The 12,163-nt window shown below is 38.0% G+C and overlaps 2 protein-coding genes across 3 annotated transcripts in view; both read left to right on the top strand.

Annotated features, from left to right (window-relative positions):
- Nucleotides 1–5,316: 5,316 nt before the first annotated feature.
- LOC6039524 (probable 39S ribosomal protein L45, mitochondrial) lies at nucleotides 5,317–6,492 on the top strand. Its single transcript, XM_001849073.2, has 2 exons — nucleotides 5,317–5,411; nucleotides 5,470–6,492. Exons 1-2 carry the CDS (start codon nucleotides 5,364–5,366, stop codon nucleotides 6,430–6,432), a joined length of 1,011 nt encoding a protein of 336 aa, XP_001849125.1. The 5' UTR covers nucleotides 5,317–5,363; the 3' UTR covers nucleotides 6,433–6,492.
- A 4,356-nt stretch (nucleotides 6,493–10,848) lies between these two features.
- LOC6039523 (protein krasavietz) overlaps nucleotides 10,849–12,163 on the top strand; it is a 29,813-nt gene continuing 28,498 nt past the window's right edge. The window contains exons 1-2 of one of the 2 annotated variants that reach the window (XM_038258938.1): nucleotides 10,849–11,034; nucleotides 11,964–12,036. The gene's annotated coding sequence lies outside the window, so the exon portion shown is untranslated. The remainder of the gene's footprint in view (nucleotides 11,035–11,963; nucleotides 12,037–12,163) is intronic. The other variant, XM_001849072.2, reaches the window with a different exon arrangement.

Here is a 12,163-nt window from a genome sequence, read left to right as displayed (position 1 = left end):
AAAGAAATGCCTTTTTTTGCTAGTCGTTACCTATTAGCAGTATTGCAAATTAGTGATAGAAAAAATCTATCATTTTAAGACTCCTGCAACAACAAATCAGATGGCTTTTGAGTTCTCTTCTTTTATCTCGTGATTGCCAGCAAAAGCATTCTCTTTCTATCACTCCTTCTCTTTTCCTCGTTCACGAACACTCGCCGAAGATTTTTTTGTTTTCTTCGAAAACTCCACGGGGTTGAGTAAACACGAGATAGAGACTGGTACAGTCCAGTCTCGATTATCCGAAGTTTCGATTATCCCAAGGATTTAGGAGACTTCGGACAATCGAAAATTATTTTTTCGTGATCCTTTATTTTCTTACTTTTTATTTACAAATCGATTTCTGCGACCCCATTTAAATCAAATTTCACTGGTTGATTGCCTAATCAATTACCAAATGCATTTTCTCAACATTCATCGCCGCCATTTTGGGCTCCATATTGGATTTAGAATATTCAAATCGTCTTAGTGTAGTTTGAGATTTATACTGAGCTCGACAATCAAAAATAAGACAACAACATTTTTTCGTAAATTGATTATCCGAAGTAAAATAGGCCCTATTTATTTTTTTCTGTACAACGGTAAAACACGATTTAAAACCATTTCTTAGATCTAGGGTTTTTTCTCAAAAAATATTTTCCCTAAAAGAGCACGCAGCTAGCACAATCTAAACTTAGTAACATGTACCCTCCCTGTAAAGGCTTATGAATTGATATCAGTTGAAAGCTGGAGTTTTTTTAAAGGTCCAAAAAACCAAATTTCCAGTTTTTGCTTTTTGGGTGTTTTTGAACCGCCTTGAGTCAGGGGTATTAAAAAACACCCAAAAAGCAAAAACTGGAAATTTGGTTTATTGGACCTTTTAAAAAAAAACTCCAGAGAGGTTCTCCAAATTTCTGAATTGCAAATGTAACATCCTGGAGCAGAACTGGTACAATCTAACAAACATTAATTAAATTGAATTAAAAAAAAACATTTCTGATAACTTTTTGCATTTTAAAGTACGGTATGCTGATCGGAAGGAACGCGGACAAGAAATGTTGCGTGTTCTTTTCGTGACCCCCAAGAAAATTTGACAGTTCGGTATGAGCGCGATTGACGGTGTGCGCGCTTGAGGTTGTTTCGAGGAAAAAATAAAAAGATTAAAAATATTCAAAAGTTAAAATTAAATAGATTATAAATGTTTATTCAAAAACTTTTAACAATAATTATAAACAAAATTAAGAAATCAATAATTAAACATTTCTTTAAAAAAAAACAGAAAATTAGAAATTCTCAAATTCTTAAACAAGAAAACAATAATTAAAAAAATATGTAAATATGTAATTAAAAAATAGGAAATCAGGGAATTAGGAAATTTGGAAATTATGATATTAGCAAATTAGTAAAATAAAGAAAATTAGGAAATAAGGCAATTATGAAACAAGGACACAAGGAAATTAAGAAATTAGGAAATAAGAAAATTTTTAAATTCGGAAACTAGGAAATTAGGAAGTAAGGAAGTTAGGAAATTAAATAAGGAAATTAGGATATTAGGAAGTGGGGAAGTTAGGAAGTTCGAAAATTTGGAAATTAGGATATCAGGAAACTAGGAAATTAGGAAGTTAAGAAGTTAGGAAGTTAGGAAATAAGGACGTAAGGAAATTAGGAAGTTAGGAAATTAGGAATTCAGGAAATCAGGAAATCAGGAAGTAAGGAAATTAGGAAACTAGGAAATTAGGAGTTTAGGAAGTTAGGAAGTTAAGGAAATAAGAAAATTTGGAAATACGGAAGTCAGGAAATTTGGAAATTATTAAATAAGGCTGGTACAAATTGGGTACAAATGTTTAATTTTTTTCCTGAATTCTTAAATTCGTTAATTCTTAAATTCCTAAATTCCTTAATTCATTAATTCATTAATTCCTAAATCCCTAAATCCCTAAATTCTTAAATTCTTAAATTCTTAATTTTTCATTCTAGATTTTTTTAATTTTGAAAGGAGTTTTTGATTGTTATAATTTTGAGGTTTTCGTAAATTTGTATTTACGAATTTCTATATTTCCGATTTGTAAAACTTTTGAAATTTCGACTTGTACATTCGTTCCGAATTTTAACATATTTGAGCTATTGAATTTTTAAAAACTTTAATATTAAAACTATTATTCAATTCAGCATATTTTTAATTTCCAAATTTCAGATTTTTGATGAAATTTTCTTTATTATTTAAAAAAAAGTTATTTGAAATTTCTTAAATGTATTTTTTTTTCATAATTTTGAATTTGTTGTTTGGGTGGATTTCAAAATTTCAGATTATTATTGTATTTTCAGTAAGAACATAGACATTTGTATGATTATTGTCAAGTTTAATTTCACTCTGATTTACTGCATTTTGGTCCCGCGAGTGTGGATCAATCGGACAGCGCAGGGGACTCGTAATATAGAGTACTGGTGGGTACCAGCAATAAATAGTTGGTGACACGATGGCCGACATCTATAAAGACAACTTCTTTTTTTTTACTCCATTTCGACCAAAAAACTATATTTGTCCTTTAAATTTCAATATTCTGCATTTTGAGATTCGGCGAGAATTTTAAATATTATTATATCCAATGCAAAATTATTTAAACGTTTATAGTTATCAGTCGCATTCAAAAAGAAAATGGCAATTCTTTGATTTTTTCATCAAAATATATTGCAAATAAGCACCGCGCGAAGAAACGTCAAACGCAATCTTTCCGTTTCTGTTACTTTTCAGCTGCGTACCGCTTAAGAAAAAATCTTTGCGTGACCCTTTCCTTGACCGTTTCTTGGGCGTTTTTTTTTATATGGAGTTTTGCGTTCCTTCCGATCAGCATACCAGCCTTAACGCAAAAAAAAATTGACAAAACAAAATTTTTTCGATGAATCTACCCAGTCAAATCAATCCGAATTCCGAAACGGAATCTAATTAGAATCGTACACAAATTCCGTTTCAAACGCAACAACCGGTTCGAACACGGAACCGGTTGTTGCGTTTGAAACCGAATTTGTATACGACTCTAATTAGATTCCGTTTCAGAACTCGGATTTAGTTAACTGGGTTTGATTTGTTGAAAATCAGGGTGGTTCATGATTAGGGTGATTTTGAAAATCTAACTTTTTATCTAGCTTTTTATCATTATTTTTGGGATTTTTTTGTCTTCTAGAAAGTTGTTGGGCTTGCCAATCCAGCAACTTTGTCGACACTTTAAGAGTTGGGGACACTTTTAGAGCTCTTAAAAACAAACATTTTATTTTTTATTTTTTGACAAGTCAATTTGGATTTAAGAATCAAAAGTTACAGCCATTTTAAGGTATAAATGCAAATATAAAACTTAAAAATCTCAAAAAGGCGCAAGTTAAATTTTAAGCGCCAGGTTCCATTTGAAAGACGAGATCCAGCACTACACTGAAAGAAACCAGCATAGAAATCTCAAGTGATTTTTCACGTGAGAGTCTAAAAAAATCAACACGATAAATTCACGTGCTTTTCCCATGGCTCTCACATGTTTTACATTTTAAATGGATGTGAAAATAATTTAAAACCAGCTGATCGTTAGCGAGAAAACTTCCACTCTTTTTTCGCATGAATTTCACTACAGGTTCAAATGAATTTCACATCGATTGGCCCCATTCGACATTTCCTTTGATTTCGAAGTGAAAATCACGTTACAATGTAATGCTTTGGTTTTAGAATGTGTTTGGCGAAAAATTTTTCATTAGTAAGATGGCCACGGACGATGGTGGTTCAAAATTTGCGTTCGGTATTTATTTTATTCAGGATTTTATTCAGGAAACAAATTTCCTGAGTTAGTTTAAATATTGTGGTTTAAACTTGAGCTTTAACGCTGGTGGTAAGAAAAAAGAAAGGAAACAGTTAGGTTTTTCGAAATTAATGCAAGTTAAACTTTTTTTTGCAGAAGAACAAATTCCGGCTAGCGGTCATCTTTGGAATCTGCTCCTGATATGGAGCTACAAGGTTGCAAGTGGAGCTCGGTTACGATGGTGTCATACGGATTGACCACAAGTGGCGCAAGTTTTGACCATACATTGTCATCGAGGCGCTCAAATATTATGCCCTGCTGGACCGGTGAACCGCTACGGTCAAGTCGTTTCCAGAGGGCTCAAGCTGACCGAGCAAAAATGATCCAAGACGATCAAGTACTTCTCGATCCGCCAGCAGGCTAATCCGTTGCCCGTCCTTGATGTTCATTTTGAATCTAGAGAAGCTCCGCTTTCAACCTTTTAATCGGGCCTAACGTTTAATTTCTTCCGTGGTTTGATATCAGTGAAGCGAAATGTGTTCTGTTATGTGATACAAATTTAAAAAAAAATAAAATTGGTAATAAAAGTTGTATTTAAATGAATTCGTGAAATAATTTTATTTAAAGAAATTTCCTTTTGTTCTTTAAGACACCTAAAAACCCCTACAAAACCATTTGTTTTCCACTAAAAAATCATATCAAATTTATGAGAAAATCTTTCCAAATTCATGTGCGTCGTCACATGAAGCTAACGTGTTTTTCATTTGAATTTACCATTTGGTGCTATGGAAATTTGGTATGTGATTTACACGTGACATTCACATGCGAAGTCGAATGGGGTGGATTCATGTGCAAAACATGTGATGTTACTATGTGCCTTTCTTTCAGTGTACAAACGCTGAAAAAAATCTCAGGGGTGTTTTTCTTGAAATTCGAGATAAGTCTATTTTTCAAGAGAAAACCAAATGGGACCACCCTAACGAAATTCAAAAATTGGGTCCTAAAATGGGGAAGCTTCATTTTAGTCAAATCAATCCGAATTCTGAAACGGAATCTAATTAGAATCGTATACAAATTCCGTTTCAAACGCAACAACCGGTTCCGTGTTTGAACCGGTATTATTGTTGACAGCGATAAAGCTTTTTTCTGAGTACAATGACCCTTTGTACGACCACAAAGAGTTTAAAATGGATTTTTAAATCAATTTTGAAAAATTAACCTCGCGGTCCTTCTTGACAGAAAAGCTCCTACTTGACAGCTTGTTCCAAGGGGACCATAGTTGATCCATTGAGAATATGTTGTCTTGTCAAAAAAAAATTGCATTTAAATGAAAAAAAGTGATCAGAAATGGTTTTTAATAGTGTTTTTTAGCGTTGTACATAAAAATTGATATAGGGCTTTAGTACCCAATTTTGACATTTTCAGCACAAGAGTCAAAAGCAGCCCTGCATGCCAAATTCGAGAATCGATTCTCGAACGCGAACCGGTTCAACCGCGGTACCGGTTTATGGTGACAGTTCGTTGCTGTCACGAGTCACAACAAAAACATCGGACTCCGTGCTGAAAATCATGGCCTCGATTACGTCCATCAGCCGCATTGCTGTTAAATTTCTGCAGGTAATTCGATAAAAAGTGCAATTCATAACCATTTCTGATCGCATTCCGTTGCTCACAGCTGCCGCAAACGGGATTCCTAGCGCCATGTCTGCAAAATGTGGCCGCCCAGCAGCAGGTTCGTCACCGGCGCACCAAACACTGGGACCCCAAGTGGAAGCGATTGCGTAAAGAAAAGTTTGTCAAGATGGAAATTCCCAACCTGAACGAGGACGTCAAGACCATGAGCCAGGACGAGATAAAATCGCGCATGAAGGAGCGTGGCCTGTTGCCACCGAGGCCGTGGCTGGAGCGGCCGTTCCACATCAGTTGCACTGGGGGTGTCTTTGAGCCGTACATTCCTCCGGAGGGTGATGGAAAAATGTCCGCCGTTTCCAAGGAGGGGGCCAAGCAAAAGTTCGAACAGCTGGAGAAGAAAACCAAGTCGATGATGGCAATCCGGAAGATTCGCAGCTACGACGACGATTTCGAGCCGCCGGAGTTTGCCGGTTACGCGCAGGACATTTACATTGACACGCACAACACGTTGGCGGCCAAGAACAAGTACAAGCTGCGGGAGATTGTAACCGAGCGCGCTTATCCGGAGTTGATCCACAACGTCAGCGATAAGACGATTCACTGGAAGTTCCTGAAGTCGCTTGAACCACCGCGGGTTGTCCACGCCCGGTGCACGGACGTCATCTCGAAGGACAACATCTTCGCCCAGGTCACGGTGCGGTTCCACAGCCAGCAGATTCTGGCCATTTACGATCGGTTTGGTAGGTTGATGCACGGCTCGGAAACGATCGCCAAGGATTGCCTCGAGTACGTCGTGTTTGAGAAGCACGTTTCGAACGAGTACGGCGTTTGGCGGTTGCACGAAAAGATCATTCCCGACTGGATGCCGCCAAAGTCTCCGGCTTACATCACCTATCGGGTGGACGACGAGCCGCCGAAGGCCATGGAGGAGAAACGAGAGGAGGCCGGGAAAGAGGTGACGAAGGCGGACGAAGTGCAGGGCGAGAAAGTGGCCACCACGGCGTAAGTGAGCGTGTAATTGTTTGTCGTTTAGTAGATTGGTTCAATAAATTGAGAGACCAAATAACTATTTTTGAAAGCTAAAACTAACAGGCCGAAAATCCTGGGTTAATCTGCAGAACCGAGAACCTGTGTTAAAATTTAAAAGTTGACTAAAGTGTATTAAGCTTATATTTTGGTTAAAACTTATATTTTAAACCATTATAATATAGGTACACTGCCCATGTTCGCCTAAATGTCCCATATGTAAAAACAGCAAAAAGATAAAAACACAGGGTAAATTTGCCAAATTAATAAGGCTATGTGATAACTAAACTAAACAGCTGATTTTGTTTATACTATTTTGACACAGACAGGCAAATCGAGTAGATCAATCGTCTGTAAAAACCAGCTGTTTACCACGTGCTCGTGGTATAACAAAGGACACAGCTGATTTTGACAGACGAATCATTCTACTCGATTTGCCTATGTCTGCGTGTAAATTTTGTTACAAACTAACACACTCTCGCGTGTGGATATCTCTATAGAGATCTCCACGGTTTCTCTCACGCACACCATCATTCTGTGCTAGTATTTGTATTTGAAGTATTGTTTTGGTTTTGAACGATTGTGATTGGCTGAATTCCAAGCAGCTGATTTTGTTAACACTTTTTTTACGCAGACATAGGCAAATCGAGTAGATCAATCGTCTGTAAAAACCAGCTGTTTACCACGTGCTCGTGGTATAACAAAGGACACAGCTGATTTTGACCTGTTTTAACGTTTGTGATGTTTCAAAGCAATTTATTGCATTGGGGCACTGCAATTGTTAATAATGACAAGAAGATGCTAGGCGTTAATCAACCTAAGGCATTTTCCAGGATGCCCTCGAAAGACTAGCTGCGCTAGGGTTAGATTAGATTAGACATTCAAATGCGTTTTTCTCAAAACGCACGGTTTGTACATGATGCTTTTAGAAATGATGGCGTCGAATTCTTGAAAAAAAAATCGCTTCGGGTAATCGAATCACAAATTATTTTTTTTTTTCGTTATCTTTTCATTGTCGAGTCAAGTATATTTGAACCTTAAACAATGCCAAGTGGGCTTTTATAATAATTTATATTTTTATAATAATTTTAATGATTATTATACTGTTTTTTTTTTTATTTCTATATCTTAGACTTTTTTCTAATTTTAACTCTTAAATTGCCAAATTTTAAGGGTTTAAAATTTTTCAATATTTATATTTTTGAATTTCTGAAGTTTAGAGCATCAGAAGATTGTATTAAAAAGTACAATAAACATATGAAACAAAACAGCTTAAAGGACATTTGAAAAAATATATTCTAATTTTAGATTTTTTTTTTCTTTTCGTGACCCTTTTCTTTACCGTTCCTTCTAAGCTGCGTACTAGCCTTTAAGCGGTATCGAGAAATTAAAAAGAGAGATGTGAGCCGGTAACATGGAGTGAAACTTTCACAGCTGTCATGGAATACTTCACAGCAGCTTGACAGAAAGTTTAACTCCATCACTTTTAATTTCTCGATACGCTCTTCGGAAGGAACCGGTCAAGAAAAAAATCAAATGGACAGCAGTGGCAGCGCAAGCAAGCCAGCCCAGTCAAATCAATCCGAATTCTGAAACGGAATCTAATTAGAATCGCATACAAATTCCGTTTCAAACGCAATAATCGGTTCGAACACGGAACCGGTTGTTGCATTTGAAACGGAATTTGTATACGATTCTAATTAGATTCTGTTTCAGAATTCGGATTGATTTGACTGGGAGAGAGGGTGAAGAAAAGCCCCAAGAAATCGCTTCCTTACCTTTGTTCTGCTTTTCGTAAAGCTGTTTCTTGACCCCTTTCCTTCCGATCTGCATACTAGCCTTTAAATAAGATCTTTTCCCAGTCAACTCAATTAGAATTGGGTACTAAAGCCCTATGTCAATTTTTATGTACAACGGTAAAAAACTCGATTAAAAACCATTTCTGATCACTTTTTTTCATTTTAATGCAACAATTTTTTTACAAGACAACATATTTTCTATGGATCAACTATGGTCCCCTTGGAACGAGCTGTCAAGTAGGAGCTTTTCTGTCAAGAAGGACCGCGAGGTTAATTTTTCAAAATTGATTTAAAAATCAATTTTAAACTCTTTGTGGTCGTACAAAAAGTCATTGTACTCAGAAAAATAAGTTCAATCGCTGTAAACAATGATATCAGCAATCTAAGCTTCATTTTAGGACCCAATTCTGAAACAGAATTCATAAACTATACACACAAAGAAAAAAAACTCTAAATTTAAAAAGATCGTTCGTTGGATTAAAAGTTCGCGTTGGTGAATATTCGTAGAAAGCTCAAACATTTCAATTTAAATGTTGGGAAGTTTTTGATACAACCATGCATTTATGGAACAAAATCGTTGTATCGGTTAAAGTGTTTTACTTTTAATTGGAAAAGAAACCTTTTATAGCAAGAATAAACAACATTTAATACTACAGTGATAATAATGAGCTTGATTCTATGCTTGATTTTATATTTATTTTTAAAAGTTTTAAACAGTATGTTAAAAAAAGACATTTTATTAATGTATTTAACGCTTCTGGCCAAAATCCGAGTTCAAGCTGTACCGATTCTTAGGGTATGCTACCCGTCACTTCCGAAGACCCCAAGCGGACACAGATTTTTTTCGGCACGCTGTCCAGGTTCATTCGGCTGGAGCTACGCCGTCGCAAGATGAGCATTTGTGGGCGGTTAGTTGCTAAAAGAGATGGAAGTAAGTGATGTTGGCAAGCCTCTGCACACATTCTCATTACTCACCGGTGTTGTAAACCGCCGGCACCGAGTGCAACAGCCGCTCTGGCCACCTCCGATTATCCCGTTTCTTATCGTCCACCTCTTCGTCGACTCCTTCTCCTCACCGTCTTGCGTCTTCAACGCAATCTCGTTGTCCATGCAACGCTTCGGCAGCATCATCTCCTCGACGATCTCGTTCCAGTCCTCGCCGGAATTGACCTTCAATCACCAATACCGGGCCACCACCACCGAATACAACCGGTGCGAATCCACATTCATACCCTTGTTCCTACCTCCCATCCTACAAAAAAAAAATCAAACCCCACAAAACACCCAAGCTTCCGTCTCACCCATTCCGGTCGTGGAACAGCTGCAGTTCCTGCAGGAAGCTCGCCTTGTCCTTTTTGAGCTGCTGCTGTTTGGCTCACGAATGTTTCCGCGGCCGATTCCTGGCTGCTGCCACGGTCGGCTTTGCTTTGCGTCCTAGAATCACCAGCACCACGAGACCCACTAAAGTGTTTGTTTACATTTGGAACTTAGTCGTACACGGTTACACTAGAGAGCCTGGAGCTTATTAGAGAACGGACATCTCAAACAAAAAGTACCAATCGAAGCACGAGAACTGTCAAACGGAGGTACCAATCGAGCATAAGACAAAGGATTTTGCTCGATTGGTACCTCCGTTTGACAATTCTCGTGCTTCGATTGGTACTTTTGGTTTGAGATGTCCGTTCTCTAATAAGCTTTAGGCTCTCTAGGTTACACGAGATCATCAAAATGAAAGAAATTCTACAGTCGTATTAAAAGTTGAGACTTTTAAATCAGTTATTAAGGAGATTTTCAAAAACTTTACCATTAAAAGTTTTCATTTTTTAAACAAGAAAAAAACTTTCCCTCGAGCTAATTTTAACAACTTTTTAAATCAAAAATAAGTTACTTTTGTCATTACGGTAATATTTTTGTGTGTGTACTGATACCCAAACTTCCCACCTTCCAACATCGCTGGTGGGGCCCACGGCCATTTCAGATACTTCCCAGTTAAATCAATACGAATTCTGAAACGGAATCTATTTAGAATCGTACACGAATTCCGTTTCAAACGCAACAACCGGTTCCGTGTTCAAACCGGTTGTTGCGTTTGAAACGGAATTTGTGTTCGATTCTAATTAGATTCCGTTTTAGAATTCGGATTAATTTGACTGGGTTGTCTGGCCCTACTAGTGGGGCCCAATATTTACTTTGGGAAACACCTAAATGATTCGAATTAAATCTAGCAAATCAATGCCAAAGGGCCGTTGTGGGTTTGTAAACAAAGAGTGTGTCCCTTTCATGACAGATGTAAATATCCGCTAGCGTAAGCAGGGCACACTCTTTGTTTACAAGCCCACCACGGTCATTTTGCATTGTTTTGCTAGAAATTCCATTTCAGAATTCCGATTGAATTTGACAGGAATGGAACAATTTAGTTTTTTACGAAATCTGAGTAAAAATAACTAAAAAATTACTGCGCACTCTCAAGCGTGCACACCGGCTAGAGATTTTGACACTTCACCCCAGCCCTGTGCACTTCCGCTTTGCGAACCGGTTCACATCATCCACTTCTTGCGGTCGTCGTTCGCGAATCGCCCGTCAATCAACGCGTGTGGTGCGAGCAAAACGGTTGTGTTTCGTGTGTGATCTCTCTCTGCTGCTACTGCCGCCACTACCTTTCTTCAAACTTTTTTGAACACCTTCTTTCCCCCACGGAACCGTGCGCGCCGACGTCGTCGTTCGGTGTTTAAATCAGTCGTAGTTTTTGCTCTCCGCGAGTTAATCCACAAAACAAAAAATCTGTAAGTTGGGTCGTGTGTCTGTGGGGAAATTCCTTTGTGCCCGTAGGGGGAAGCCATTTTCCTTCGCTTTCTTTTTGTTCGGACTTTTTTTTTTCTTGGTACCTACTCCCGTGTGGTGCGCGAAATTCCGGAAGTTGTCCCCGTCGAAAAGGGAGACAAAGCTGGCCATGATTGCGTCCTTCACGAGTTTGTCGCGATAGGTGGATCTTTTCCTCCTTTTGAAGTGCCGTTACACGGAAATTACGCCCGATTTTCTCTTGCCCTCGCGAAGACGACGTGGAAAATTTGGGGAAAAAGAAGCGGAGGAAAATAAGAAGACAACGGGTTTCTTCTTCTTTTCGGTCGGATTTGTCTTTCAACTTTTTTTTTCGCGAGCAACGGGACATTCGGCGACGGCCATCTTTGATTTACATGTGTGCGTGTGAACCGGTTCAACTGTCAAACACGGTGTACACGCTTGTTTGAAAATGATTAAAAAGTAGTTCATGTTTAGGTTTGAATAGTTTGCTAGTTTTAACAATTTTGTTTGCTGATTTCGACAATCGTTTTGTCAGTTCAGACTTACTAAGCTAGTTCGTTGTAATTTATTCAAATTCAAAGCAAGTTCTTCACGAAAACAAGCGTTTGCACGTGTGACAGCGCTCGTGCGAGTGTGCGTAACATACCGGTACAAAGTTCCCTAATCCGTGTAAGGGAAAGAAGAGTAAATTCCGTTTCATTTCGTTCAAAATCTCTCGCGCGCCGAGCTTTCCACGTTGTTGATTCGCTCACGATTTTTTTTTTGTTGTCTCACGCAAATTAACAACTTTTTAATTCCTCCACCATCTTCCCGGCTAGTACTAAATCGCAAAGCATTGTTCACGTGTGATTCATTTTAGTTTATTTTTTTGCGTTTTCTTTCTCATTTTTACTTTCCGGAATCTGGCCAGCCAAAAAGACACAAATTTTAAGTTACACACTCGAATTCGGACCCCGTGTATTTTGAGGAAAACCCGTAAATAAGTAAGCTTTCGTTTGTTTTATTTATTTCTCCTTATTTCCCACAAGCATTTACCGATAAGTTCCCTTAAGTCGTCTCAACCCCGATTTCAGCTTCATTGTCCCTCTGTACAAATTCGCAAATGGTGCA

Source organism: Culex quinquefasciatus, chromosome 3 (genome assembly GCF_015732765.1).
Source record: "Culex quinquefasciatus strain JHB chromosome 3, VPISU_Cqui_1.0_pri_paternal, whole genome shotgun sequence".
Taxonomy (NCBI): Eukaryota; Metazoa; Arthropoda; class Insecta; order Diptera; family Culicidae; genus Culex; species Culex quinquefasciatus.
The sequence above is the reverse complement of the archived record's forward strand: the minus strand, read 5'-3'. Positions and strand labels throughout refer to the sequence as shown.

Bases quoted from the DNA above. Each gene is read 5' to 3' on its own strand.
- LOC6039524 (XM_001849073.2), top strand. From the start codon at position 5,364: ATGGCCTCGATTACGTCCATCAGCCGCATTGCTGTTAAATTTCTGCAG. The intron at 5,412-5,469 runs GTAATTCGATAA...CGTTGCTCACAG, and splicing joins TTGCTGTTAAATTTCTGCAG to CTGCCGCAAACGGGATTCCT.